At 46.8% G+C, this 26,236-nt stretch overlaps 1 protein-coding gene across 1 annotated transcript in view; it reads right to left on the bottom strand.

Moving 5' to 3' along the window:
• Nucleotides 1-12,442: 12,442 nt before the first annotated feature.
• The window catches only part of LOC139263748 (cadherin-18-like), a 330,093-nt gene continuing 316,299 nt past the window's right edge, over nucleotides 12,443-26,236 (bottom strand). The window contains exon 11 of the mRNA XM_070879786.1: nucleotides 12,443-13,035. Coding sequence (XP_070735887.1) covers nucleotides 12,545-13,035 — 491 coding nt within the window. The 3' untranslated portion in view covers nucleotides 12,443-12,544. The remainder of the gene's footprint in view (nucleotides 13,036-26,236) is intronic.

Genomic DNA, 26,236 nt, shown 5'->3' with positions numbered 1-26,236 from the left:
GCATGCCTTCTTCCATGCAATGCCAGTGAAAACATGACCTACTATGATTCCAGTGTTTTTTTTTTGAGGAGTCGACCAGGCATTCACAACGTCATGCCGATTCCGTCGGGCCCACTCTCCCAGCTTCCGTTTGCTAATCAGTTGCCAAAGTTCACCTCTATCAGCAGCTGTGTGCGCAACTGAACATCGCTCGAGTTGCCTGGAGTGAGGTAGTTCCCACTGGGAAACCCACAAAAGCCCACGAGACCCGCAGTGCCAGCAGATAATAAACTAAGAAAAATGAGCTGTAAGTGGCCTAAAAATACATTTGCATTAATGTGCCTTTTAAATGAACTTCTGTCTGTATCCCCCATCCATAGCAGAGCAGGGAATCTAGTTCTCAAGAACCTAATTCAGACAAAAGCGTGAAATTCCAAATCCCCTGATCATTTAATGACCTCACAAGGACAGCAAATGCCCGTGAAAGGCAAGTTTGATGGTTAAAAGTTGCCATTAGTGAATATTTTGTCAATTTCAGACAGTAGACCGATACTGCCCGTAAAATTGCATTCACAAATTGTGGTGTATTATTCTGTGCACTAAATGATCTACACACATGGATGGCCGCCATTAAGTAGATACAGCATCTTTGTAGGCAGGTGAACCCATACCTTTTTCTTCTCTCCAATTCCAGAATCCGAGTTGAACCTGTCCAGGTGGGATAAAAATGGTCAAAGCTCAACACAGGAGGTGGGTGGGGAGGGTTGACCCATCCACCTCCACGGAGGTGTGTGGGGGACCTGACCCATCCACCTCCATGGCACGAACCTGGTATTGCAGTACTTCCAGGAACGGTGCAGTGGCTCTAGGCCTTTTGGCTAAGAGCATTGGCGCAGAGTGATCCTTGGCATGTGCAAGGTGACCTCTGGCGTTTGTGATTTGACAAAGAATTGGAACGATTGGCTACGAATTTCAAAAAAAAAAAAAAAATGGTCAAAGCTCACAACTCAATGTTCTTTTAACTGTTTATTATACTACAGCTGACAACCGTCACTGCACTGTCCCTTTTAACTTCGAACAGGAACTCTCTTTACCTTCAAACACGTTCAAACCAGCAGTCACTCAGGGAAGCACGTTTCCATGTTTATGCGGTTGATCAGGGCTGCAAGCAGTTGCCTTGCAAGTTGTCAAGGTTCATCCCTAAACACATCCCTTTTATAATACAAATGGTCTGATCCGTGACAATGAATGATGCAACCACCCCCGCCCCCTTCTTTGATGACTAAGAAAGCAATAAAGAAAGGAAAGATAGATTACGAAGGTAAACTTGCGCAAAACATAAAAACGGATAGTAAAAGCTTTTACAGATATATAAAACGGAAAAGAGTGACTAAAGTAATTGTTGGTCCCTTAGAAGATGAGAAGGGGGATTTAATAATGGGAAATGTGGAAATAGCTGAGACCTTAAACAATTATTTTGCTTCGGTCTTCACGGTGGAAGACACAAAAACCATGCCAGAAATTGTTGGTCACAGGAATGTGGGAAGGGAGGACCTTGAGACAATCACTATCACTAGGGGGGTAGTGCTGGACAGGCTAATGGGACTCAAGGTAGACAAGTCCCCTGGTCCTGATGAAATGCATCCCAGGGTATTAAAAGAGATGGTGGAAGTTATAGCAGATGCATTCGTTACAATCTACCAAAATTCTCTGGACTCTAGGGAGGTACCAGCGGATTGGAAAGCAGCTAATGTAACGCCTCTGTTTAAAAAAGGGGGCAGACAAAAGGCAGGTAACTATAGGCCTGTTAGTTTAACATCTGTAGTGGGGAAAATGCTTGAAACTATCATTAAGGAAGAAATAGCGGGACATCTAGATAGGGATAGTGCAATCAAGCAGACGCAGCATGGATTCATGAAGGGGAAATCACGTTTAACTAATTTACTGGAATTCTTTGAGGATATAATGAGCATGGTGGATAGAGGTGTACCGATGGATTTAGATTTTTAAAAGGCATTCGATAAGGTGCCACACAAAAGGTTACTGCAGAAGATAAAGGTACGCGGAGTCAGAGGAAATGTATTAGCATGGATAGAGAATTGGCTGGCGAACAGAAAGCAGAGAGTCGGGATAAATGGGTCCTTTTCAGGTTGGAAATCTGTGGTTAGTGGTGTGCCACAGGGATCGGTGCTGGGACCACAACTGTTTACAATATACATAGATGACCTGGAAGAGGGGACAGAGTGTAATGTAACAAAATTTGCAGATGACACAAAGATTAGTGGGAAAGCGGGTTGTGTAGAGGACACAGAAAGGCTGCAAAGAGATTTAGATAAGTTAAGCGAATGGGCTAAGGTTTAGCAGATGGAATACAATGTCGGAAAGTGTGAGGTCATCCACCTTGGGGAAAAAAAACAGTAAAAGGGAATATTATTTGAATGGGGAGAAATTACAACATGCGGTGCAGAGGGACCTGGGGGTCCTTGTGCATGAATCCCAAAAAGTTAGTTTGCAGGTGCAGCAGGTAATCAGGAAGGCGAATGGAATGTTGGCCTTCATTGCGAGAGGGATGGAGTACAAAAGCAGGGAGGTCCTGTTGCAACTGTATAGGGTATTGGTGAGGCCGTACCTGGAGTACTGTGTGCAGTTTTGGTCACCTTACTTAAGGAAGGATATGCTAGCTTTGGAGGGGGTACAGAGACGATTCACTAGGCTGATTCCGGAGATGAGGGGGTTAACTTATGATGATCGAGTGAGTAGACTGGGTCTTTACACGTTGGAGTTCAGAAGGATGAAGAGTGATCTTATAGAAACATTTAAAATAATGAAAAGGATAGACAAGATAGAGGCAGAGAGGTTGTTTCCACTGGTCGGGGAGACGAGAACTAGGGGCACAGCCTCAAAATACGGGGGAGCCAATTTAAAACCGAATTGAGAAGGAATTTCTTCTCCCAGAGGGTTGTGAATCTGTGGAAATCTCTGCCCAAGGAAGCAGTTGAGGCAAGCTCATTGAATTTATTCAAGTCACAGATAGATAGATTTTTAACCAATAAGGAAATTAAGGGTTATGGGGAGTGGGCGGGTAAGTGGAGCTGAGTCCACGGCCAGATCAGCCATGATCTTGTTGAATGGCGGAGCAGGCTCGAGGGGCTAGATGGCCTACTCCTGTTCCTAATTCTTATGTTCTTATGTTCTTATGTTCTTATGGACCATTTGGTCACTCCCCCATCCTTGGTCAGTGAGTAGTCCATCATCATCATCATAGGCAGTCCGTCGAAACGAGGATGACTTGCTTCCACGCCAAAAAAGGATATGTTCACAGGTGTTCCAATGAAGGACCTAAAATTCCAGGTCCTGAACTACATCCCGAAGGGTGGAAGATGCCTGTGCGTGGATTTTTTTAATGTGTGGTGGCCATTACACATCTTCCACCACACGGGCTTGACAGAGCTCGGTCTTGGTCCAGTGGCAACAATTAACCAAGACGACTGGAGACCTGCTCTGCTGCACGGACCTAGTGCGCACACATATCGCAGTGTGGTCTGGCCCGTGCTGCCCCTGGGCTCCTGGCCCCGAACTCGCGCCTCCCCTGAGCCCTGATCACGTCTCTCTACAATCGCTTGCCGCTCCTTTGCCCCAACTTCGCCGCTCCTGCTGTATCTGCCCACGCTCCAATCACCGACCTGAACCTTGATGACATCACTCTTCACTGCCATCGCAGCTCGTGCTGCTCCCTGGAGTAGTATGCCTCCATGCTGCTACCGGGCCGCTGCTCGCCGCTCCATTTATGGTCCCGACCTGTTGCTGGTGTTCTCCGTAGTCCATAAACACTCAACGAAATGTCCTCTTTCAGTTTGATTGTTCAACCATTATCACACATAGTGTTTTTGATGCCAAGTTTCAGGTCTATAATGGGTTTTTCACTAAGGCAACAAGGTTGACATTAGCATTTCTAAACGGTTAGATGGCCACTCCAGACTTGGTGGGACCGTGGTTATCAAGTTCATACGAGGCTGGTCAATTTACCAAAACTGCCTGCACTGTCTACAGGGCTGCAGTAATACCCGCCCTCCTGTATGGCTCAGAAACATGGACCATGTACAGTAGACACCTCAAGTCGCTAGAGGAATACCAGCAACCATGTCTCCGCAAGATCCTACAAATCCCCTGGGAGGACAGACACACCAATGTTAGTGTCCTCGACCAAGCCAACATCCCCAGCATTGAAGTACTGACCACACTTGATCAGTTCCGCTGGGCAGCCCACATAGTTTGCATGCCAGACACTAGACTCCCAAAGCAAGCGCTCTACTCGGAACTGCTTCACGGCAAATGAGCCAAAGGTGAGCAGCGGAAACATCACAAGGGCACCCTCAAAGCCTCCCTGATAAAGTGCAACATCCCCACTGACACCTGGGAGTCCCTGGCCAAAGCGCAGGAAGTGCATCCGGGTGGGCGCTGAGCACCTCGAGTCTCAACGCCGAGAGCATGCAGAAATCAAGCGCAGGCAGCGGAAAGAGCGTGCGGCAAACTGAAAGAGGACATTTCGTTGAGTGTTTATGGACTACGGAGAACACCAGCAACAGGTCGGGACCATAAATGGAGCGGCGAGCAGCGGCCCGGTAGCAGCATGGAGGCATACCCACCCCTTCCCTCAACGACTATCTGTCCCGTCTGTGTCAGAGACTGTGGTTCTCATATTGGATTGTTCAGCCACCTAAGAACTCATGTTAAGAGTGGAAGCAAGTCTTCCTCGATTCCGAAGGACTGCCTATGATGATGATGATGATGATGATGATGACAGCCTGTTTACCCTTTAACTGTCGGATTACATTAAGTTAAATGCGTTCTTCCTGAAGGTCTGACTACATCTGGCGATGCATGCCTGCCCATTGGCGCCTGTTTGTGGGACCTTCTTTTGATGGGAATTCCATGAGACGTGGTAAGAATTCTCAAGTTGTTGTTAAATTCAACAGTCCGGCTGACAATGACAAGCATTCTATCCTCATGCAGGAAGAGATTGTGCATAATTCCGACATGGGACAGGACTGTGGCAGTAAGAGGCAAAGCAACTCCTGGGAATCCCATTCCCCATCACTGTCCACAGGGAATGTGATTTATGTGTTCATCCTGTTGTGCGGAGCCTTGGTCATTTCCCTGATACAGCTGTACGAAATCATCAATCTAAAGAAATTGCGAATTCTAAAAGAAATAATTGGCCTGAATTTGCGGCCCCTATGGCATGTATAAGGCCGCCCCCCCTATGAGCCCCGCAAGTTCTAGGTTTAGATAGGTACTGTGCATGCGCCTAAACTAGGATCTTACGATAGGTCAAGATCCATCGCACCCGAAGATAAAGGGCCTCTGTGGGCAGAGATGCTGAGTATTTGCCCAATTCCTGATAAAAGCAGGCATAAGAGATCTCAAAAATAGAAAAATAAAATGCTATCACTCATCGATATAGTAAAAACCCTGTCCATTAAGGTACCTTAAGCCCTGTTAAAACATAATTAAAAGAATTGAAAAAAAATTTTTTTTTGTATAATATATTTAATTAAATTGCATTTTAATTCATTTTAAATATGTACGGTGTTTTTTTGAAATTTATTTTCGTTGTTTCTGTGTTTTTGGGAGGTATTCACCCTGAGAATTATGAACCTATGGAATTCTCTACCACAGAAAGTTGTTGAGGCCAGTTCGTTGGATATATTCAAAAGGGAGTTAGATGTGGCCCTTACGGCTAAAGGGATCAGGGGGTATGGAGAGAAGGCAGGAGTGGGGTACTGAAGCTGCATGATCAGCCATGATCATATTGAATGGAGGTGCAGGCTCAAAGAGCCGAATGGCCGACTCCTGCACCTGTTTTCTATGTTTCTATTCCCGTTCGTAGTTATGGCAGCTCTGTACACATGGAATCAACATAAATATGAATGGGGATCCAGTTACTCTGATAGGTTGGGCTGGTCCACGTGATCCCAGGGACGCGTATGAAGCGCATACGCTCCTGGGATACGCGGGCCCCGACTCAGGCCTTCGCATGGAGTCCCAGGACCACAAGTCTCCCAAGCTCCGGGACCAGCAGGTACTTTCGTAGAAATTGTTGCGGTCGGAGGCATTGGAAGCCTCCAATTGTAAATTCTGGGCTGATGATTTTAGAAAAAGAAATAACTACGCCAGCTCAGCAAATAGGGCAAGCTAATGGCACAGGAGAATTCCAGCCACATCAGATTACAGAACTGCACTGTGAGCTAAGGTCGTCATTAGGCCACGACGCAATACCAGGCCGTGATAAAGGGTTTAGCAAGAAGCCGGAGCGTAAACAAGCTGTCTAGAGGGTAACAATACGATCAAACAAAGATAAGGAGTAAATTGACCTCATGAGGCTGGGAGGGCGCTGCCATCGGTAGCTGCTCCTTTGTAGTTGGACAGCTGAATGGGGAAAAGTGACAAAACAAATGATTGATGCAAGGTAACCAAGGGCCCACCGAAATAAGTTATATAACCGGGCAGCCAAAAGGGAGGAACAGGCAGGGAGATGAGAGAGTTTGCTCTGGGGTGGACCTCCTGCTAGCTTTGGACTAACACCCTGTTCAAGCTCAAACCTCTAAGGTGGGCCTGATGGTGGCTTCCGATGAACACCTCCGCCAGCTTGGGAGCCGACAAAACAGAAGCGACCCCTGCTGTTGGCTCCAGGGGTCTGAGACCATCGTTCTGCCTCAACGTCCATCTGTCCGTCCCTTCCATTCGGGGCTCATTCCGTTCTCATGTGTTATGGGTTGTATGTCTACTATGTCTATCCTAATTGTGTGTTGTATCTGATTGTATTTAAAACTACCATTCCTTAATAAAACGCCTTATGATTCCTAAGACTCTTGGGATAATCTGAGTGTGACCTGTGATCCTGGGGGGGGGCACGCTATCGGCTCCCGCGAAACTGCCCGGGAGTTAATGGAGGCGCTGTTACGGCAGCGTCTCAACCCGCGCAGTGCGCCGGGCTGGTCGCAACCGGCGTTGAAGTTGTTGCCGTGCAAGGCGACCGTTTAGCGCCACACACCGAGGCTGGTGAGAGCAAGCGTCAGCACCAACCTCGCAGGTCGTGAAGCAGGCCGACATCCCCTCGCGGGGCGGAAGTTAAAATGGAGGTCGCCAGCGCCCTGCGCCGCCATCTTGGCAGTTTTGTCGACTCACCAGTCCACTCTAAAACTTGTATCCTAGCGCGTGCACACCGCATGGTCACCAGGGGCTCCACAGTTGAATGGAACCAGTGGAGGGAGAAAGACTAGGACATCGCTGGTATGAGGGAGTGAGGCCCGAACATTGCCTGAGGGATGGAGGCCCGAATGTCGCCGGAGTAGTGGAGGCCCGAATGTCGCCGGTGGATTGGAGGCCAAACCATCATCAACATCTTCACTGAGGCGTACGAAAGCATGGGCCTTATACTAAACATCCGTAAGACAAAGGTCCTTCACCAACCTAACCCCGCCACACAGCACTGCCCCCTGGTCACCAAAATCCACGGCACGGCCCTGGATAACGTGGACCATTTTCCATACCTCGGGAGCCTACTATCAATAAGGGCAGACATCGAAGACGAGATCCAACACCGCTTCCAGTGTGTCAGTGCAGTCTTCGATCGCCTGAAGAAGAGAGTGTTTGAAGACCAGGACCTCAAATCTGGCACCAAGCGTATGGTCTACAGGGCAGTAGTGATACACACCCTATATGGCTCAGAGACGTGGACCATATACAGTCGACCATTCAAAGCGCTGGAGAAATACCACCAGTGCTGCTTCCGCAAGATCCTGCAAATCTACTGGGAGGATAGACACACCGACGTCAGTGTTCCCAATCAAGCCAACATTCCCAGCATCGAATCACTGACCACGCTCGACCAGCTCCATTGGGTGGGCCACATCGCCTGCATGCCCGACACAAGGCTCCCAAAGCAAGCGCTCTACTCGAAACTCCTACACGGCAAGCGAGACCCAGGTGGACAGAGGAAATGTTTCAAGTGCACCCTCAAAGCTTCCCTGATAAAGTGCAACAGCGCCCAAGGACACCTGGGAGTCCCTGGCCAAAGACTGCCTTAAGTGGAGGAAGTGCATCTGGGAGGGCGCTGAGCATCTCGAGTCTCGTCACCGAGAGCATGCAGAAATCAAGCGCAGTCAGCGGAAGGAGGGTGCGTCAAACCAGACTCCCCACCCACGCTTTCCTTCAACGGCTGTCTGTCCCACCTGTGACAGAGACTGTAATTCCCGTACAGCCACCTGAGAACTCACTTTTAGAGTGGAAGCAAGTTTTCCTCGATTTCGAGGGAATGGTCCTAGCGAGCTGCGGGCTGCCTTTAAGTGAAGGGGAGGGGGCGTTGAAACGCATCTGCGCTACACGGAGTGTCCGCACAGCGCTACACAACTCGCCCCCTTAGTGCCGCTGGTCCTGTCCCTACAGGAAGTGGAGAGCGCGAGACTGCGCTCCACTTCTTCTGAGGGGCGGTGAGGCCAATACCGCGGCTGGCGCGGGAAATACCGCCACGAGCACGATGGAGACCCCAATCGGGGCGCAGGATAATTTCACCCCCATAGATCATTAAAATGTCATGAACAGGTACAGAAAATAATTGAGACGGCTAATGGGATGCTGGCCTTTATATGTAGAGGGCTATAATACAAGGGGGTAGAAGCTGTACAAAACCCTGGTTAGACCACACCTGGAGTACTGTGAGCTGTTCTGGGCATCACACCGTAGGCAGGTTATCTTGGCCTTAGAGGGAGTGCCGCGTAGGTTTACCAGAATGATACCCGGACTTCAAGGGTTAAGTTACGAGGAGAGATTACACAAATTAGGGTTGTATTCCCTAGAATTTATATGGTTAAGGGGTGATCTGATCAAAGTTTTCAAAACATTAAGCGGAACAGATGGGATAGATCGAGAGAATTCTAGGGGATTCTAGGGCTCGGGAGCAGAGTCTAAAATTTCGAGCCAGATCTTTCACGAGGGAAATTAGGAAACACTTCTACACAGAAAAAGAGTGGTAGAAGTTTCCTACATTACAACAGTGACTACAGTCCAAAAGTACACCATTGGCTGAAAAGCGCTTTGAGATGTCCGGTGGTCGTGAAAGGCGATGTAGAAATACAAATCGTTCCTTTTTTCTGCAAATTGCAATTGATGCTAAATCAATTGTTAATTTTAAATCTGAGATTGAAAGCTTTTTTATTAACCAAAGGTATAAAGGGATATGGGCCAAAATGGAGTTTGGTCACAGATCAGCCATGATCTCATTGTATGGCGGAACAGGCTCGAGGAGTTGAATGGCCTCCTCCTGTTCCTATGTTTCTGTGAGCCATAGGAAATCTGTCATAGCTCTTCAACACATATGCTTAACGGAATGTACAGAAAAATAAAAAACACGTTTATACAATGCATTTTACGACCAGCGGACATCCCAAAGTGCTTTGCAGCCAATGAAGTACTTTCTTGAAGTATCATCGTCATAGGCAGTCCCTCGAAACGAGGATGACTTGCATCCACACCCAAAAAAAGGATGAATGCAAAGGTGTTTCAATGAAGGACCTAATATTCCAGGTCTCGAACTACATCCTGAAGGGTGGAAGATGCCTGTGCGTGGATTTTTTTAACGTGGGGTGACCGATGCACACCAGCCACCACATGGGCTTGACAGAGCTCGGTCTTGGTCCTGTGGCAAGGATTACCCAAGACGACTGGAGACCAGCTCTGCTGAACGGACCTAGTGAGCACACGTATCGTAGTGTGGGCCCCAGGCCCCAAACTCACACTTCCCCTGGGCCCCGATCACGTCTCTCCACAATCTCTTGTCGCTCCTTCGCCCCGACCTCGCCGCTCCTGCTGTACCTGCCCACGCTCCAATCACCGACCTGGACCTCGATGACGTCACTCTTCACAGCCGTTGCCCTCCTGCACCAGCTCGCGCTGTACCTTGTCGTGGCATGCCTCCATTCACTGTTGTAATGTAGGAAACACGACAGCTAATTTGCGCACAGCAAGCTCCCAAAAACAGCAATGTGATAATGACCAGGTAATCTGATTTATTGATGTTGACTGAAGGATAAATATTGGCCAGGACACCGGAGGAAACTCCCCTGCTCTTCTTCAAAATAGTGCCTTGGGATCTTTTACGATCACCTGGTTAAATAGACGTGGTCTCAGTTTAATATCTCATTTGAAAGATGGCGCTTACGACAGTGCAGCAGTCCCTTGGAGTGTTAGTCTAGATTTTTTACTCAAATCTTCTGGAGTGGGACTTGAACTCACAACGTTCTGACTTGCAAGGCACAGGGTGCTGCTAAATGAGCCACGGCGGATCATTTCTCGAAGTGGAATACAGTTCCTCGGAATGAGCAGGTGCAATGTGCACATAGAAACATAGAAAATAGGTGCAGGAGTAGGCCATTCGGCTCTTCGAGTCTGTACCACCATTCAACATGATCATTGCTGATCATTCACCTCAGTACCCCTTTCCTGCTTTCTCTCCATACCCCTTGATCCCTTGAGCCGTTAGGGCCATATCTAACTCCCTTTGAATATATCTAATGAACTGGTCTCAATAAATTTCTGCGGTAGAGAATTCCACAGGTCAACAACTCGCTGAATGAAGAAGTTTCTCCTCATCTCGGTCCTAATTGGCTAACCCCTTATCCTTAAACTGTGACCCCTGGTTCTGGACTTCCCCAGTATCTGGAACATTCTTCCTGCCTCTAGCCTGTCCAATCCCGCCAGAATTTTATATGTTTCTATGAGATCCCCTCTCATCCTTCTAAACTCCAGTGAATACAGGCCCAGTCGATCCAATCTCCCATCATATGTCAGTCCTGCTATCCTGGGAATCAGTCTGGTGAACCTTTGCTGCACTCCCTCAATAGCAAGAACGTCCTTCCTCAGATTAGGAGACCAAAACTCAACACAATATTCCAGGTGCGGCGTCACCAAGGCCCTGTACAACTGCAGTAAGACCTCACTGCTCCTATACTCAAATCTACAGCTACGTTACTATATTTAATTTACAAAGCTTCCTTCACTTCCTTTATTGGGCCAACATTAAGATTACCTGAAAGTCCTTCTTCAATTACACACAGCAGCACACATAGCATTAGCTATGGATGTCACAGCCGGATACTCATGCACATAATGGGGGCGGGCAGAAAAATAAATCTGGCAGATAACTTCAGTTTGAACTTGTTGAGAATACCTGAGTGAGGTGGTTTAGCTTGATGGGATCTTCAGCAACTTACAATTCACGTTACCGACCATAATTTATTGCTGGATCCACCACTGTGCTCATCATGGCTTGCTCTGAAATGAAGATTGATTTTAATTGCCCAATTTAGAAAGCCTTGTGTAGAAGGATCACTGCCATGGAGCACGTCAGGTGAACTAAAATAATTTTGTGCTATGGATAGCCCATATGTAAACTGTGCTCATTGCACATTATGCACCCTGTGTACTTTATTCAATGTTGTTTATAAACACAGGGTAAGGATGTTCTACAACACCACAATTTTAATTCCAGACCTTTATATGCCATGCCATATCACATCATCTTACCATATTACCATCGCCAAATTCCCCACCATCAACATCCTGGTGGTCACCATGGGCCAGAAACTTAACTGGACCAAGCCACTTAAATACTGTGGTGACATGAGCAGGTCAAAAGGCTAGGTATTCAACAACGATTATCTCACCTCCTGAGTCCCCAAAGCCTTTCAACCATCTACAAGGCACAAGTCAGCAGTGTGATGGAATACTCCCAACTTGCCTGGAAGTGCAGCTCCAGCAACACTCAAGCAGCCCGACACCATCCAGGACAAAGCAGCCCACCAACCACCTTCAACATTCATTCCTCCACCACCGGCGCACCGTGGCTACAGTGTGTACCATCTTCAAAACACACTGCAGCAACTCGCCAGGGCTTCTTCGACAGCACCTCCCAAACCTGCGACCTCTACCACCTAGAAGCACAAAGGCAGCAGGTGCATGGGAACAGCATCACCTGCAAGATCCCCTCTAAGTCACACACCATCCTGACTTGGAAATATATCGCCGTTCCTTCATCGTCGCTGGGTCAAAATCCTGGAACTCCCTCCCTAACAGCACTGAGGGGGCACCTTCACCACACGGACTGCAGCGGTTCAAGAAGGTGGCTCACCACCATCTTTTAAGGGCAATTACGGCTGGGCAATAAATGCCGGCCTTGCCAATGATGCCCAATCCCAGGAACGAATAAAAACTTTTATCTTAACATGTGGAACCAAACGGGCTATTCTTAAACTATAGCACAGTATCTTTATCATGGAACAATGAACTTTATTGAATAATAAAAAATATACACCAGGGAAAATATTTTGTTTATTTTTTTATATTCTCAAAATGTGTTCTTTTCATTTGTTTGTCGAACCCATGTTTCAAAATATTCAAAGGGCACTTTTGCTGCTACAATAAAATTGTGTAACAATTGTAGCTTGAGAAATTAAAATCGTATTTTTTTTCTGTTTTACATACAAGTGTTTTATGATGGGAATGAAAACTAAGTGGTTCTTTCCGTTTCATCTGCTCCGTACAGCTCAGAGAGTTTTTTGAACTCAGGTCCCCAGTCTCCAAGGTAATTGTAATCCTGTTCAGAGTGTGTGGTGACTGAATCCAGTGAACTTATCGACCCTGCGGTTGACCCATGACCCTCATATGCATATGTCTGGAGAGAGTCATACGGAGGAACACTCGGGTCCAGGTCAGCTTCCTGCAGTTTTTGCGTAATAAACTCGTGAATGTCAGGGCTGGTCGGGGCCGATGGGGGTTTGTGCCTGGGCGCGGGTTGGAAGTCGGGCCTGACGTCCCGCCGGTATCGCACCTCCTCGGCGGCAGCGGGGTTTCTCAGCGCCGTGATGTCGAAGGCCTCCGTGTCCTCCTCCCCTCCTCCCTCGTCGTCGTAGGCCACCACGTTCTCGCGAATATCTTCCTCCGAAATAATGAGGGGCTCTTTCTTCCCCCGCTTCAGGGTGATGAACAGAACGATGATCGCTGCGGAGACAAAACGGGTGAAGCAATGAGTTTTTTCAGGATGAAAAGCAACTTGGGCGGCTGTAATGTATTTGCCTCGCGCGTTCTTTGCTTAAGAATTCATAGCAACACATTGCTATTAAGAACGAATTGGTTTATTAGCAAAAGGTTGAACAACCACACGACGGCCCCAAGTTTCCACACGCGGCAAAACAGGCGCCCCTCCGAGCTGGGCGCCCGTTTTTCGCGCCGAAAACGGCGCCTGAAAAAAAACGCGGTGTTCTCGAGCACCTTGCAGCTCGATGCCTGCTTGGCGCAGCGCACAGGGGGCGGAGCCTACCACTCGGGCCGATTTTGTAAGTAGGAGGGGGCGGGTACCATTTAAATGAGTTTTTTTTGTGCCGGCAACTCTGCACATGCGCGTTGGAGCGTTTGCACACGCGCAGTGTGAAGTAAACATTGGCACTCGGCCATTTTAAAAATTGCTGCAGAAAAAGTGAAAATTTGTTTATTGAACCCTTGCAAAGGCTTGCATTTTAATTTTCTTGATATTTCTGTGTGTGAGGGAGTGCATTCTGTAATTAAAGATAGACTGTGATAAACGGGACACATGCACTTGTTTGAGACTATTCAAATTCTTTGTAGCTGTTCAATTTTTTAACATTTTTTAATAAAACCACATTGCCCTTCCATGATCAGCACTGAGGCCCCTTCCAGCTTTCTCCCCCTGCCGTCCGTCGGTCCCGACGGCAAACTGCTGCCTGAAAGGTCTGCCTGAAGCACTTTCACACAGGTAGGAACATGGTTTATTTAATCTTTTCTTTGCTTATAAATTTCTATTCAGGTTGGATTTATTTGTTTAATATTTGTATAAGTATAACTAAGGATTTATTGTAGAATTTAATGACTTCCCCCCCTCCCCCCCCACCTCGTTCCCGACGCCTAATTTGTAACCTGCACCTGATTTTTTAATGTGTAGACAAGGCTTTTTCAAGCCTACAAAAATCTTCACTTACTCCATTCTAAGTTAGTTTGGAGTACATTTTCACTGTGGAAACTTTCAAATCAGGTGTCAGTGGCCGGACACGCCCCCTTTTGAAAAAATAATTCTGTTCAAAAGTGAAACTGTTCTACCTGACTGGAACTGCAGAAAACTTAAATGTGGAGAATTCCGGTTTCTAAGATACTCCGTTCTCCACCAGTTGCTCCTAAAAATCAGGAGCAAATCATGTGGAAACTTGGGGCCTACACATTACCAGTTCATCCACCAGGCTCACAACCACCTGCCTCATTGTGGATCCCTCGAACCCAACTGGTTGGGGTTTTATTGAGTCTTGTGAACATCACGTGACCGGCTAAGCCACTCCCAACTCAACAGCTCTACAACTATTTTTATCGAAAACAAATAATCAAGTGGCGCCCAACAGCTCTACAACTCTTTTGTTGTGAACAAAATAAAACATTAAATCAAGTGCCCCTTGATTAAAGGGAAGGGGACACTCCAAACACTTTCAAACAAGTGTCCCCTTGTTTTTTTTTGAGGGCACTAAAAACACAAATTATAAAAGTACTCCCTGGCTAAAAGGGAACGGGGGGGGGGGGGGGGGGCACTAAAACTGACACAATAAACAAATTAAACTTTAGACATGAAAAATCAAATAAAAATTTTTGTTGCCAGGGGTGATGATGCACTCCAGTCCCTCCGGTGCCTACCTCTCACGGAAGACCGCGAGCGTACCGGTGGACAACGCGTGCTCCATCTCCAGGGACATCAGCAGCTCTACAACTCTTTTGGAGAAAACCATAATAAATTAAATCAAGTGCCGCCTGATCTGGGGGACACTTCAAACATTTTTAACGTGCCCTTTTTTTTGTGTTTTTTTTTTAGGTTTTTTTTGGTGATTTTTGTGGTTTTTTGGGGTTTTTTGGGGCAGTAAAACCATAATTTACAAGTGTCCCCTATAAAAAGGGAGGACGACACTAAAACCGGCAATTAAAACAAATTAAACTTTAAAACATATAAAATCCAATTAAAATTTGGTTGCCGGGGGTGATGATGCACTCCAGTCCCTCCGGCGCCCACCGCTCACGGAAGACCGCGAGCGTACCGGTGGACATCGCGTGCTCCATCTCCAGGAGACATCAGCAGCTCTACAAACCTGTGAGCACACGCACAGGTGCATATATTACAGCAGTTCACTCCTTCCACTGATGGTTTTAGCGGAAGGTTGGACTGCGATACTAGCGCTAACGTTTTTGCAAAAATTAGCGACAGAAAGAGGAATTTCACCCCTTGTTCCCCCCCCCCCATCTGCTTTCCAGTGAACAATGTAACCACGTCACACTGTAAAGGGAAAATAGCAGATTTGCAGCAATTATATATCTTTTTTTTTTCATTCACGGCATGTGGGCATCGCTGCAAAAGATAGCATTTATTGCCCATCCCTAATTGCCCTTGAGAAGGTGGTGGTGAACCAGCTTCTTGACAACTGTGTGGCTTGCTTGATCATTTCAGAAGGGACCGTTAAGAATCAACCCCATTGCTATGGGACTGGAGTCACATATAGGCCAGCCCAGGTAAGGACGACAGATTTCCTTCCCTAAAGGGACTATAGTGAAACTGACGGGGGTTTTACAACAATCCAGTAGTTTCATGCTCAACATTATTGCTGCTAACTTTTTATTCCAGATTTATCTAATGAACTGAATTTAAATTCCCCAGCTGCCATGGTGAGATCTGAACTCACATCTCTGGATTATTGGTCCAGGCCCTGGATTACTAGTCCCTAACATAACCACTATGCTACCGCTCCCACTGAACAAGAATTTCAAGAATTGGTGAATTTAATTCAGATCCAGATGAGGGAGCAATTGATTTTTGTCACCTGACTATCGTTGTAAGACAACATTTCCAACTAACAGTTCTCGGAGCAAGCACTTCAAATTAAACAAGCTAATGCCTGACTTAAAATAATGTTGGCAAGAAATTGGAGTAAGCACTCAGACATCAATTTTCCGACTTATGTTCAAAGTGTTTTTTCAATAGTTGCCGCTTCTCAGTCCAACAGTCAATCCACTGAGTCCGGGATATACACAGATTAATTGTTAATTTATTTATGAGATGTTTCGCTGAAGTATAGCATTAAAAAAAATAGACTGAGATAAATTACGGTGATGCATTTGTTCCTGATTGATCTAATGTCCAATATATGAATAAGTGGCTGTCTGCAATATATCGTCACACTTGCTCAATCTTCTTTTCAAGTTGCCGTGTACCCTAGTGGCTGAAGCACTTGTGTCTTAATTTTTCCTCTAACAGCATATTTGAAAAACCGAACAGTAATGGGTTTTGATCCAGGTGGACTGGAGGTAAAGGAGTTTGTGAATAAAAGTGGCTTCAAACAGGAAATTACTGTCACTCCAACAACGCATTTTCCAAAAAGCCAATGGCCCAGAAATCTCGGCCTCCCCGGGTCCATACGGAGTGTGTACGGACCCAGGAAGGCATCACAAAAGCCGATTTTCAGAGCACAAAGCACATGCGTTGAAAACCGGCTTTTCCGATCTGTCAGGCTCCAGCTCCAGCTTGACGGATTTTCCATATCTCGGGAGCGAGTACATTTACAAGGGCAAGATTGCGGGACTTACCCATATCTTGCCCAGCAAATGTCCTCAAAATTCTTGCGTAAAACACACTTAAAGCATAAAAAACAAAATAAAATTAAAAGAACACCGTTTATTTTTCAAAACCCTGCATACTACATTAAATTTATTTTAAACCATAATTTAAAAAACTTTTTAAAAGCTCAAAAAAAATGTTTTCTCTAATGCATTTGTTAACTTTCATTTCAATTAATTTTAATAATGTTAGGCGGGTTTCTTTAGTTTTTATTTAGTGTTATTGTGTTTGGTTTTTTTTCTCAATTAATCGCAATGAGAACTGGTAGATACGGAGCTCCCATTGCTGTTAATGAGAATGCTGTGGAGCACTGTACCTGATTGGTTGAGCAGTCACACATGACTGCACCGTCTCCATGGGAACCTGGAGGCCGGGAGCGTGCTTCGCAGCGCGGGAAGAGAAGGCCTCCCTACCAGAATCCCACGCTCCTCCCGGACCACCAGGTCATTTCGGAAAAATTCTTCGGTTGGAGGCGTTCGTCCGAAAGAAGCGTGTGACTGCTCAGCCAATCAGGCACAGTATTCCACAGCTTTCTCATTAATAGTAATGGGAACTCCGTATCTAAGTGTTCTCATTGATATTAATGAGAAAATAAACAAACACACTAAACACCACAATAAAAAATAAAGACTACACCTCACGTAATTAAAATTAATTGAAATTCAAGTTAATAAATATCTTAGAAAAAAAAATTCCAATTTTTAAAAAAGTTTTTTTAATTATAGTTTAAAATAAACTTACCATATTGGGTAGAGTTTTTGAACAATAAAATGTGTTCTTTTAATTTAATTTGATTATGTTTTTGCATGTTTTAAAACTCTTACGCCTGTAACAGTACGCTATGCGCCGGTTTTTATCAGGCGCAAGAGTTTTGAGGAAATTTGCTGGGCAAGATATGGGTAAATATTGCAATCTTGCCCGTGCAAATGTCCTCGCTCCCGAGATATGAAGGATCTGTCCAGCTCCAGCTTGACAGATCGGAAAAGCCGGTTTTCAGCGCATGCGCATTGTGCGCTGAAAACCGGTTTTTACAATGCCTCCCCGGGTCCGTAGACACTCCGTACCGATCTGGGAGGCTGGAATTTCCAGACATTTTATGTGTAACTCGATTGCTTCTAGTGCAAAACGGAAAATACATTTGCTGATGTTTGCCGGGACATCCCTTTCAGGCCTGACTTTTTTGCACAATCGCCATTATATCGCAGTGTTCTATCTAAGGAGGATACAGAACAATAAGCTTCATTGATATTGCTGGTCCTTGGCTGGGGTGACTGCTCCAGCATCTTGGGAATAGAGATGGGAAAGCCCATTAAGGTTCCTGTTCCTGGTCACAATCCCGTGGTCCTTATCGCACACGTGTACTTTTGGCATGTGCACGTGGGCGAGGTATGGGTGACAACAGGATTGGGATTGGCTGTGATGCTTCTCACAGCTGACTCTACCAACACTCATTGTTGAAGAATGGTCATTTGGATGAGGAATCAAATGGCAACAATATGTTATACAGCGAGTAAACTGTGAACATAAAGACATTGTTGGCATACTGGTAAGTCTTTTTACGAGGTGCAGCTCCAGAAATGAATATTCCACCTCAAGAGACCCATCTTCCAACTCAACTCCAGGAAAGAGAGCAATGTTTTATTCCACTGATTGAGGGTTGAAATTATGCTGAGTTTGCACATTCCCAGTGGGCAAGAGACCAAACCGATGCCCCACAGCTAACTCATCTCTGAGACGCTAGCATTCCTACTGAGCTTCGCCAGGCTATAGCCTAAAACTACAAAACAATCTTGGTACAAAGTATTGGGGGAGGGTATCGTCTTCACCGCATGGCTGGTAATCTGATGGAGCGAGACTGCTGTCCATTTGTAGAACCTGCCTGATTTTTATTCCATTGGTTTCTGCGGGTTCTATAAAGGGCGAACGATCCACTTGAGCAGATTACCGTCCAGGTAGTCAAGGTGAGTGTCCATCCCCCACCATTCTCCAATACTGCCTCTGTTCCACAACGAACACTGAGGAGGTATAATCAGAATGCTGCAATCTCAGCAAGTGAACTCTGGAGAAATGTCCAAACATGCATCACTCCCATTCTCTCGTGCAGTTGTACAGAACAAATTCAAGCGTATCTTTCCTCAGGCTGTAAAAGTAAGTAAGCGCTAGTTTGTCCAAACAATGTCAAAGAATACACTTTTCTGTGGTAAGTTTAGAAACATAGAAACATAGAAAATAGGTGCAGGAGCAGGCCATTCGGCCCTTCGAATCAATAAGATCATGGCTGATCATTCACCTCAGTACCCCTTTCCTGCTTTCTCTCTATACCTCTCGATCCCGTTAGCCGTAAGGGCCATATCTAACTCCCTCTTGAATATATCCAATGAACTGGCATCAACAACTCTCTGTGGCAGGGAATTCCACAGGTTAACAACTCTCTGAGTGAAGAAGTTTCTCCTCATCTCAGTCCTAAATGGCCTACCCCTTATCCTAAGATTGTGTCCCCGATTCTGGACTTCCCCAACATCGGTTACATTCTTCCCGCATCTAACCTGTCCCGTCCCGTCAGAATCTTATACGTTTCTATGAGATCCCCTCTCATCCTTCTAAACTCCAGTGTATAAAGGCCCAGTTGATCCAGTCTCTCCTCATACGTCAGTCCAGCCATCCCTGAAATCCCCCAGCTATGAAGGCCAACATGCCATTTGCCTTCTTCACCGCCTGCTGTACCTGCATGCGACCTTTCAATGACTGATGAACCATGACACCCAGGTCTCGTTGCACCTCCTCTTTTCCTAATCTGCCACCATTCAGATAATATTCTGCCTTCGTGTTATTGCCTCCAAAGTGGATAACCTCACATTTATCCACATTATACTGCATCTGCCATGCATTTGCTCACTCACCTAACTTGTCCAAATCACCCTGCAGCCTCTTAGCATCCTCCTCACAGCTCACACTGCACCCAGTTTAGTGTAATCTGCAAACTTGGAAATATTACACTCAATTCCTTCATCCAAATCATGAATGTATATTGTAAAGAGCTGGGGTCCCAGCATTGAGCCCTGCGACACTCCACTAGTCACTGCCTGCCATTCCAAAAAGGACCTGTTTATCCCGACTCTCTGCTTCCTGTCTGCCAACCAATTCTCTATCCATGCCAGTACATTACCCCCAATACAATGTGCTTTGATTTTGCACACCAATCTCTTATGTGGGACCTTGTCAAGGGCCTTTTGAAAGTCCAAATACACAACATCCACTGGTTCTCCCTTGTCCACTCTACTAGTTACATCCTCAAAAAATTCCAGAAGATTTGTCAAGCATGATTTCCCCTTCATAAATCCATGCTGACTTGGACCGATCCTGTCACTGCTTTCCAAATGCGCTGCTATTTCATCCTTAATAATTGATTCTAACATTTTCCCCACTACTGATGTCAGGCTAACCGGTCTATAATTATCCGTTTTCTCTCTCCCTCCTTTTTTAAGACAAGAATAGTATTACCAAGTGAGATTGGCAACTGGTACTGGCCGTGAACTCAGAAAACTCTTCCCCAATAAAACGAAAGTTTTGCAGATCATAAGAACAAAAGAAATAGTAGAAGGAGTCGGCCATGTAGCCCCTCGAGCCTGCTCTGCCATTCAATAAGATCATGGCTGATCTTCGACCTGAACTCCACTTTCCTGCCCGATCTCTACATTCTTTGATTCCAGAGTCCAAAAATCTATCGATCGCAGCCTTGAATATACTCAATGATTCAGCATCCACATTTCTTTGGGGCAGAGCAATCCAAAGATTCACAGCCCTTTGAGTGAAGAAATTCCTCCTTATCTTCATCTTAAATGGTGGAATCCTTATCCTGAGATTATGCCCCCTAATCCTCGACTTTGCAGCTACATTCCCTGTCATTTTCTTTTGGCCCAGCATGGTCCCTTTAAGGGGCTGAGCAGGACATTCAAAATACCGCGCATGCGCAGTTTTTACATTGAAATGCCGCAAGTCGCTATGCGGGTTTCCTGGGGCAGCACCTTGCAGGGAACACTGCTCTCCAGCCATGGGAAACAAACTCTCAGCATCTACAAAGGTCTCAGGATGTTGGAGATAAGGAAATAGGATAGCAGGAGCCACCTGCAGGTTTGTGATAAGATTTTGTTTCCCTCTCTCTGCCTGTCCGACTGAACCTCACCTCAACTATCAGCAATCGACAGCACGGAGCTTGTATGTCACTCGTTGTCTTGAAAATCGAATGGGAACTCTGCTCCTCAGCAGCCCGTTCTAATCTCGCTTGCTCTTTTAATCCGCACAGATGCAGCAGATAGAGGGGAACCTAGCAACTGCCAGCTAATCAAAGTGAAGTTACTCCTCCCTTCCAAGCATGGCCGAGAGACAGTCTCTCTGGGAAACTGGAAGTAGTTATGAAGACTGTAAAGTCCTGTCCCCTCAGTACAGATTCACACGAGGCATGTAGTGAAGTCAAGGTCACTCTGGATCTGCACCTTTATTTCACAGCTCTGGAATGCTGCACTTGCCTGAGACCTGCCCTTATATACCTGTCTCTTGCAAGTGCACCCCTGGTGGTAAGGTATGCTGGTGGTTACAGGTCATATCTTATTACAGTCATGTATAGCATGTTAGGATACAGTTATATATAATAATGTAAGATGCATGACAGAAGTCAAATGGAATGTCGGTCTTGATTGCAAGGGAGATGGAGTATAAAATCATAGAATCAAAGAAATTTACTGCACAGAAGGAGGCCACTTCAGCCCATCATGTCCGCGCTGGCCGACCAAGAGCTATCCAGCCTAATCCCACTATCCAGCTCTTGGTCCGTAGCCCTGTAGCTTATGGCACTTCAAGTGCACATCCAGGTATCGTTTAAATGTGGTGAGGGTTTCTGCCTCTACACCCTTTCAGGCTGTGAGTTCCAGGCACCCACCACCCTCTGGGTGAGGATATTTCCCCTCATATCTCCTCTAAACCTCACCTAAATTACCTTAAATCTGTGCCCATGGTTGTTGACCCCTCTGCCAAGGGAAACAGGTCCTTCCTATCCACTCTATCCAGCCCCTCATAATTTTATACACCTCAATCAGGTCTCCCCTTGGCCTCCTCTGTTCGAAAGAAAACAGACCCAGCATCTCCAATCTTTCCTCATAGCCGAAATTCTCCAGTCCAGGCAACATTCTTGTAAATCTCCTCTGCACCCTATCCAGTGCAATCACACCTTTCTTGTAATGCGCTGACCAGAACCGCACACAGTACTCCAGCTGCAACCTAACCAGTGTTTTATACAGTTCAAGCAGAACCTTGCAATTGTATTCCATGCCTCAACTAATAAAGGCAAGTATTCCATATGCCTTCTTAACCATCTTATCCACCTAGCGCCTGCTACCTTCAGGGATCTGTGGACCTGCACTCCAAGGTCCCTTTGTTCCTCTACACTTGCCTTGTTAGACCTCCCCAGATGCATTACCTCACACTTATCCGTATTGAATTTTATTTTAGCCTATTTTAGTGTCGTCTGCAAACTTCTGAATCATACCCCCGACATTCAAGTCCAAGTCATTGCTATATAACCCCAAAAAGCAAGGGACACAGCACTGAGCCCTGCGGAACCTCACTGGATACAACCTTCTCAGTCACAAAAGCTCCCATCAACCATTATCCTTTGCTTCTAGCCTCTGACCAATTTTGGATCCAACTTGCCACTTTGCCCTGGATCCCATGTGATTTTACTTTTGTGACCAGTTTGCCATATGGGACCTTATCAAAAGCTTTGCTAAAATCCATATACATTATATCATACGCACTGCCCTCATCAACCATCCTGGTTACCTCCCCAAAATATAAAAGTTGGGAAGTATTGTTACAACTGTACCACACTTCTGATATTGCTGAGACCACATCTAGAGTATTGTGTACAGTTTTGGTTTCTTTATTTAAGGAGGAATATATTTGCATTGGAGGCAGTTCAGAGAAGATTCACGAGGCAATTCCTGATGAAGGGGGTCGCCTTATGAAGAAGGTTTGAGCAGATTGGGCCTATACTCATTGGAGTTTAGAAGAATGAGCAGTGATCTTATTGAAACGTGTAAGATTCCGAGGGGGCAGGACACGGTAGATGCAAAGAGGATGTTTCCCTTCGTGGAAGAATCTAGAACTAGGGGGTATAGTTTCAGAGTAAATGGGTCGCACATTTAAAACTGAGATGAGGAGGAATTTCTTCTCGCAGAGGGTCGTGAATCTGTGAAATTCTCTACCCCAGAGAGCTGTGGAGGCTGGGTCATTGAATATATTTAAGTTGGAGATAGACAGATTTTTGAATGATAGAGGAGTCAAGGGTTATGGGGAGCAGGCAGGAGAGTGGAGTTGAGGCCAAGATCAGATCAGCCATGATCTTATTGAATGGCGGAGCAGGCTCGAGGGGCCAAATGGCCTACTCCTGCTCCTATTTCTTATGTTCTTATGTTATGTAGACCATGAGCCAAAGGGGAGTGCACAGCATGATGCAAAGAAGACAAGTGAGTGAGCAGGAGCAGGGATGGAACACGAGGAGCAAGACTTTGCACACTGGAAGGTGGGGATATATTCATCATAGGCGGTCCCTCGAACGAGGATGACTTGCTTCCACATGGGTTCACAGATGTTTCAATGAAGGACCCGATGTTCCAGTCCTGAACTCCAATTGAAGGGTGGAAGATGCCTGTGCGTGGATTTTTTTAATGTGTGGTGACCGTTGCACACCAGCCACCACACGGGCTTGACAGAGCTAGGCTTTTATCCAGTGGCAAGGGTTAACCAGGACAACTGGAGACCTGCTCTGCTGCATGGGCCGAGTGTGGACTGGCCCGTGCTGCCCCTGGGCCCTTTTCTGGGCCCCATCCCCTCATTTGCCGCACCTCTGCCACGATCTCTCGCCACTCCTCCGCCACAAACATTTGCCGCACCTCCGCCACAAACTCTCGCCGCACCTCCGCCACGAACTCTCGCCACTCCTCCGCCACGAACTCTCGCCGCTCCTCCGCCACAAACCCTCGCCACTCCTCCGCCACAAACATTCGCTGCACCTCCGTCACGATCACCCACCAAATCTCAGCCACGATCCCTCATCACTCCTCCGCCCTGATCACTCTTCGCTCGTTCGCCACGACCTTCCTGCTCCTCTGCTGTACCAGGGCCCCGCCGATGCTTCTGCCCACGCTCCAAACGGCGACCTGGGTGCTGATGACATCACCCAGTCGCCCAACTCAAAGCCGTCGCACATTTGTGTCGACTCGCGCTGGAAGCTGCAGTGGCACGCTACAGCTCTTATACTGCTGACCTGCGGTTGTGTCCTCTCACAGGTCGGGGTGGCCCATGATGTTGCAGGGGCCCGGCGTTCCAGCTCTTATACTGCTGACCTGTGGTGGTGTCCTCTCACAGGTCGGGGTAGCACACGACGTATTAGCACTCTGCTAAACAGCCTGTGGATTCAGATCTGATGCGTGCCGCTTTGAAAAGAAGGATGGCTGCAGAACAGCTGTCAGGAACTGTGCCCGTGTCAGTCACTGTGCCACAGATGGTGGGTTAAATGGAGCTGTGCATTGCCCACTTGTGCCAACCATGATGGATGGTGTAATAGCATTGCCGTCCACTTTGGAGTGTGCAGCAACTCCCGGAACATCTGCAGCAGAAGCTCACATGAAAACAGGCCCCAAGACCTCTCTATACTTTCTCCACGCACGCTGTCATAGAGACCGCCACTGCCAGATTGTCCCCGCTGGAGACAATTTCTCTTTATTTACTCGATTTAAACCCTTTCATGATTTTAAATACCTCCATCAAATCGTTACAATATCTGTGTTTTTGTGCATACAGAGAATTATAAAGAAAAGAAAGACTTGCATCTATATAGCAGCCTTCACGACCACTGGACATCTCAACGCGCTTTACAGCCAAAGACGTACCTTTCAAGTCTAGTCATGTTGTAATGTGGGAAACACAGCAGCCAATTTGCGCACAGCAAGCTCCCACAAGCAGCAATGTGGTTATGACCAGAATATCTGTTTTAGAGATTGAGGGGTAAATATTGGGCCAGAAAAACCGGGGATAACTCCCTTGCTCTTCTTCGAAATAGTGCCACCGGATCTTGTACGTCTACCTGCGAGAGCAGGTTTAACGTCTCACCCAAAAGACGGCACCACCGACAGTGCAGCACTCCCTCAGCGCTGCACTGGAGTGTCAGCGTAGATTTACGTGCACAGCTAGTGTCGGAGCAGTAAATGACAGACCGCAACTTCAGGATTTCCGCGTTAGGCTGCGCATGCGCTAAGTCCTGAAGTTGCCGTCAGTTTCAATGGCGAAATGACGCTGCGAGTTCGCCGTCATCAGGACCGCAAGTTCCGGGAGAATATTTGTATTTGTGCGGCTAATGAGGCAACCTTTGTCAGATCATTGCTGTTCTGTTACTGAACAAGGTAAATACATTTTTGCAGTTACAAAAGAAATGTACTGACGCTTCATTCTTACCAACAATGGATAGCCTTGGGGGAACTAACCGATTGGATGGACCGTCCAGAGATCACTTCAAAAATGAGTAGGTTTGTTGAAGAGCTATGTTGCTGTTCATTGGCCAAATTATTTCCCAGTAAACTGCTACAAATTATTCATCAACAAACCATTGAATCATGAATCATTCCGTGTGGATCTCTCCAAGTATCAACAACACAGAATCGGACGAGCGATCAGCATTTGTTCCCAGAGATGCTATCAGTGCTAAACTGAACTTAGCCCCCTCATAAAGTCTGTTGTAAATACATTTTAAAGAATGTAACCGACAGCCTGCAGTCATTTCAAACCAATAATCTCATTTCAGGATTCAAATGAGTCATACATCAAATAAACCCTTCCGTCGCCTTAGCGTTTTGCAGTAGTGCCCTTTACTGCCTATTTCATGAAGCACAACTAGAATATACTTTTCAAGCATTACGCACCCTCTTATTAGAGTGCTTGTGAAGTAGTTCCATAATTGCAAGTTTCTGGTGCACTATTGGCCCTTTCTATAAGGCCTCTGGCTGCCTGAAATCAGCAGCCATGGGTCGGTGTGGACTGGCCGTTGAGTCTCCGCGGAGGGACTGCCATTTTATACATTGCTCTTCCGCAGTTTTGGATCAGTGCAGGGGACTGCTCCGCCCTTTTCCCCACCGTGGACGTGCACCCTCTGACCCCTTCCCGAATTTGCCCCGCGGGACATTGCCCCTTTTGAAAACTGCCCCGCGGGAGCAGCGCCCATGTCGGTCGGTGCCACTGGCGGCTTTTGCTGTCGGGACCCTTTCTGTGACTTAGTGGCACGGCTGCCCTTAAAGGGGAGGTGGCACTGCCGGCCGACTGCCTGGTCGAGCCGACAGTTTGGGCCTCGGGTCCGGCTGGGCCGCCAACAGGCAGCCGGGCAACCCCCTCTTGGGTGCCAGGCCGCTGGCTCGGCCGAAACCCTCCTTGGTGGCCCAGTGTTTGCCACTGAAGTGGTTGCAGAGTTCGCAGCGGCCCTCCCGCACTTCCGCCCCG

This window comes from Pristiophorus japonicus, chromosome 5, assembly GCF_044704955.1.
Source record: "Pristiophorus japonicus isolate sPriJap1 chromosome 5, sPriJap1.hap1, whole genome shotgun sequence".
NCBI lineage: Eukaryota > Metazoa > Chordata > Chondrichthyes > Pristiophoridae > Pristiophorus > Pristiophorus japonicus.
The sequence above is the reverse complement of the archived record's forward strand: the minus strand, read 5'-3'. Positions and strand labels throughout refer to the sequence as shown.